Below are 1,551 nucleotides of genomic sequence, written 5' to 3'. Positions count from 1 at the left end.
CTTCCTTCCTTCCCTGCAGGAGGGAAGATATGCTAGGGCTGGACAATGCTGGAACCCTGCTTCTCTCCCTTGCCCCCCAAATCCTAGAAAGTCAGCTCACTCACCTGGTGAGGCAGGATTCCAGCTGGGCCGGGGAAACGGCGAGTTTTGGCTCGGGTGGAGGGATGAGTGGGCTGCTGGGGTGTCCGGCTGGCAGCAGTGACCAGCTGCACCAGGTGGTTGGTGACTATGGGTGTCTGCAGAGCTCCCTGGGGACCCAGGGAGGAATGGGGACCTTTTGGGGTACCAACAGGAGACTCAATGGAAGACAGTGGAGCTTGGGGATGTAAGGGTATCCGAGGAAATAATCCAGAACTAGTCCTTGAGGGAGTAGAACAGCTTGAGTTGGGAGTTCGAGGTCTGTGTAAATGAGCTTTGCCACTTAACCAGGAACTTGGAGACTGGAATGGCTGACAAGGGAAACGATTTTGAGGGCTGCTCTGAATGGTCCCTCTAGCAGCTTGGAGAGGCTGAAGTGCTTGAACAGAGGGGCCTTGTGGACAGATTTTCCAGTGGAGTTGCTGAGTGGGAACTGTTAAGGCAGTTGGAACAGGAAGGTGACCCGCAGCACCAGGTCTCAAGGGGGGTCGTGGAGTCCTACATTGGACGACAGGATCTAGAGACTCATCCTGGGCTGACATGATGCCCGCTGTGTGGGTGGCAGGCACGGGCTCCTTCTGGCAAGATCCACTCAGATCAACTAACCAGGCCTTTTTAACCAATACTGAACCCTCCCGCTGCTGGGCAGGCAGCATTGGTGTGGCCTCACTGCTGACTCCACATTCCAGCTCCATGCCAGGCTCCTCCAACTCCATGCTTGCCAGGACTTTATCAAAGTCGTCTTGTTCAGGCCCCTCAAAGCCACCAACTTGCTGCTGTTGGCTCTCAAAGGTGAGTAGGGGGTGTAGGGCTGAGGATTGAGGTCTTGCTGGCTCTCTGAGCACTTCTGTCACTGTCACTCTTCTCTGATTGCCAATCCAGCTGCTGGAAGTAGAGACAGGCCTTAGGGGAGCTGTTCCTATGCATGATGGACGGCTGTCGGCACTGGGCATGCTGGAGGTAGGGAGGCAGAGGTCCAGGTCTGGCAGGCCCAAAGCCTCTGAGGGAGCAGTGGGGTGTAACGGCAGCAGCCTGGAGGACTGTGCCTGCACAGTCTCCTGTGGCCTAGAAGAGACAGGTCTCAGACGCCCAGCATTCACAGGCAGTGAGCCAGCAAACCGGTTCTCTGCATCCTCCACAGCAGACAAGAAATCCTACAAGGAAGCAGAGATGATAGGTCTTGGCATCTGGAAATCAAGAACCCCTCTGCTGGCCGGGCGCGGTGGCTCAAGCCTGTAATCCCAGCACTGTGGGAGGCCGAGACGGGCGGATCACGAGGTCAGGAGATCGAGACCATCCTGGCTAACACGGTGAAACCCCGTCTCTACTAAAAAAAATACAAAAAACTAGCCGGGCGAGGTTGCGGGCGCCTGTAGTCCCAGCTACTCGGGAGGCTGAGGCAGGAGAATGGCG

The 1,551-nt window shown here is 56.5% G+C and overlaps 1 protein-coding gene across 1 annotated transcript; it reads right to left on the bottom strand.

Annotated features, from left to right (window-relative positions):
- Positions 1–83: 83 nt before the first annotated feature.
- LOC112616826 (uncharacterized protein C17orf53-like) lies at positions 84–1,343 on the bottom strand. The gene has a single exon (XM_025373642.1). It carries the CDS (start codon positions 1,089–1,091, stop codon positions 84–86), a length of 1,008 nt encoding a protein of 335 aa, XP_025229427.1. The 5' UTR covers positions 1,092–1,343.
- Between the last annotated feature and the right edge of the window lie 208 nt (positions 1,344–1,551).

Source organism: Theropithecus gelada, unplaced genomic scaffold (genome assembly GCF_003255815.1).
Source record: "Theropithecus gelada isolate Dixy unplaced genomic scaffold, Tgel_1.0 HiC_scaffold_10419, whole genome shotgun sequence".
Lineage (NCBI taxonomy): Eukaryota > Metazoa > Chordata > Mammalia > Primates > Cercopithecidae > Theropithecus > Theropithecus gelada.
Note: the sequence above shows the minus strand (reverse complement) of the source record. Positions and strands in the feature narration are given on the sequence as shown.

What these genes read in the sequence shown, in the direction of transcription:
- LOC112616826 (XM_025373642.1), bottom strand. Translation starts at nt 1,091, where the DNA reads ATGCCCAGTGCCGACAGCCGTCCATCATGCATAGGAACAGCTCCCCTA.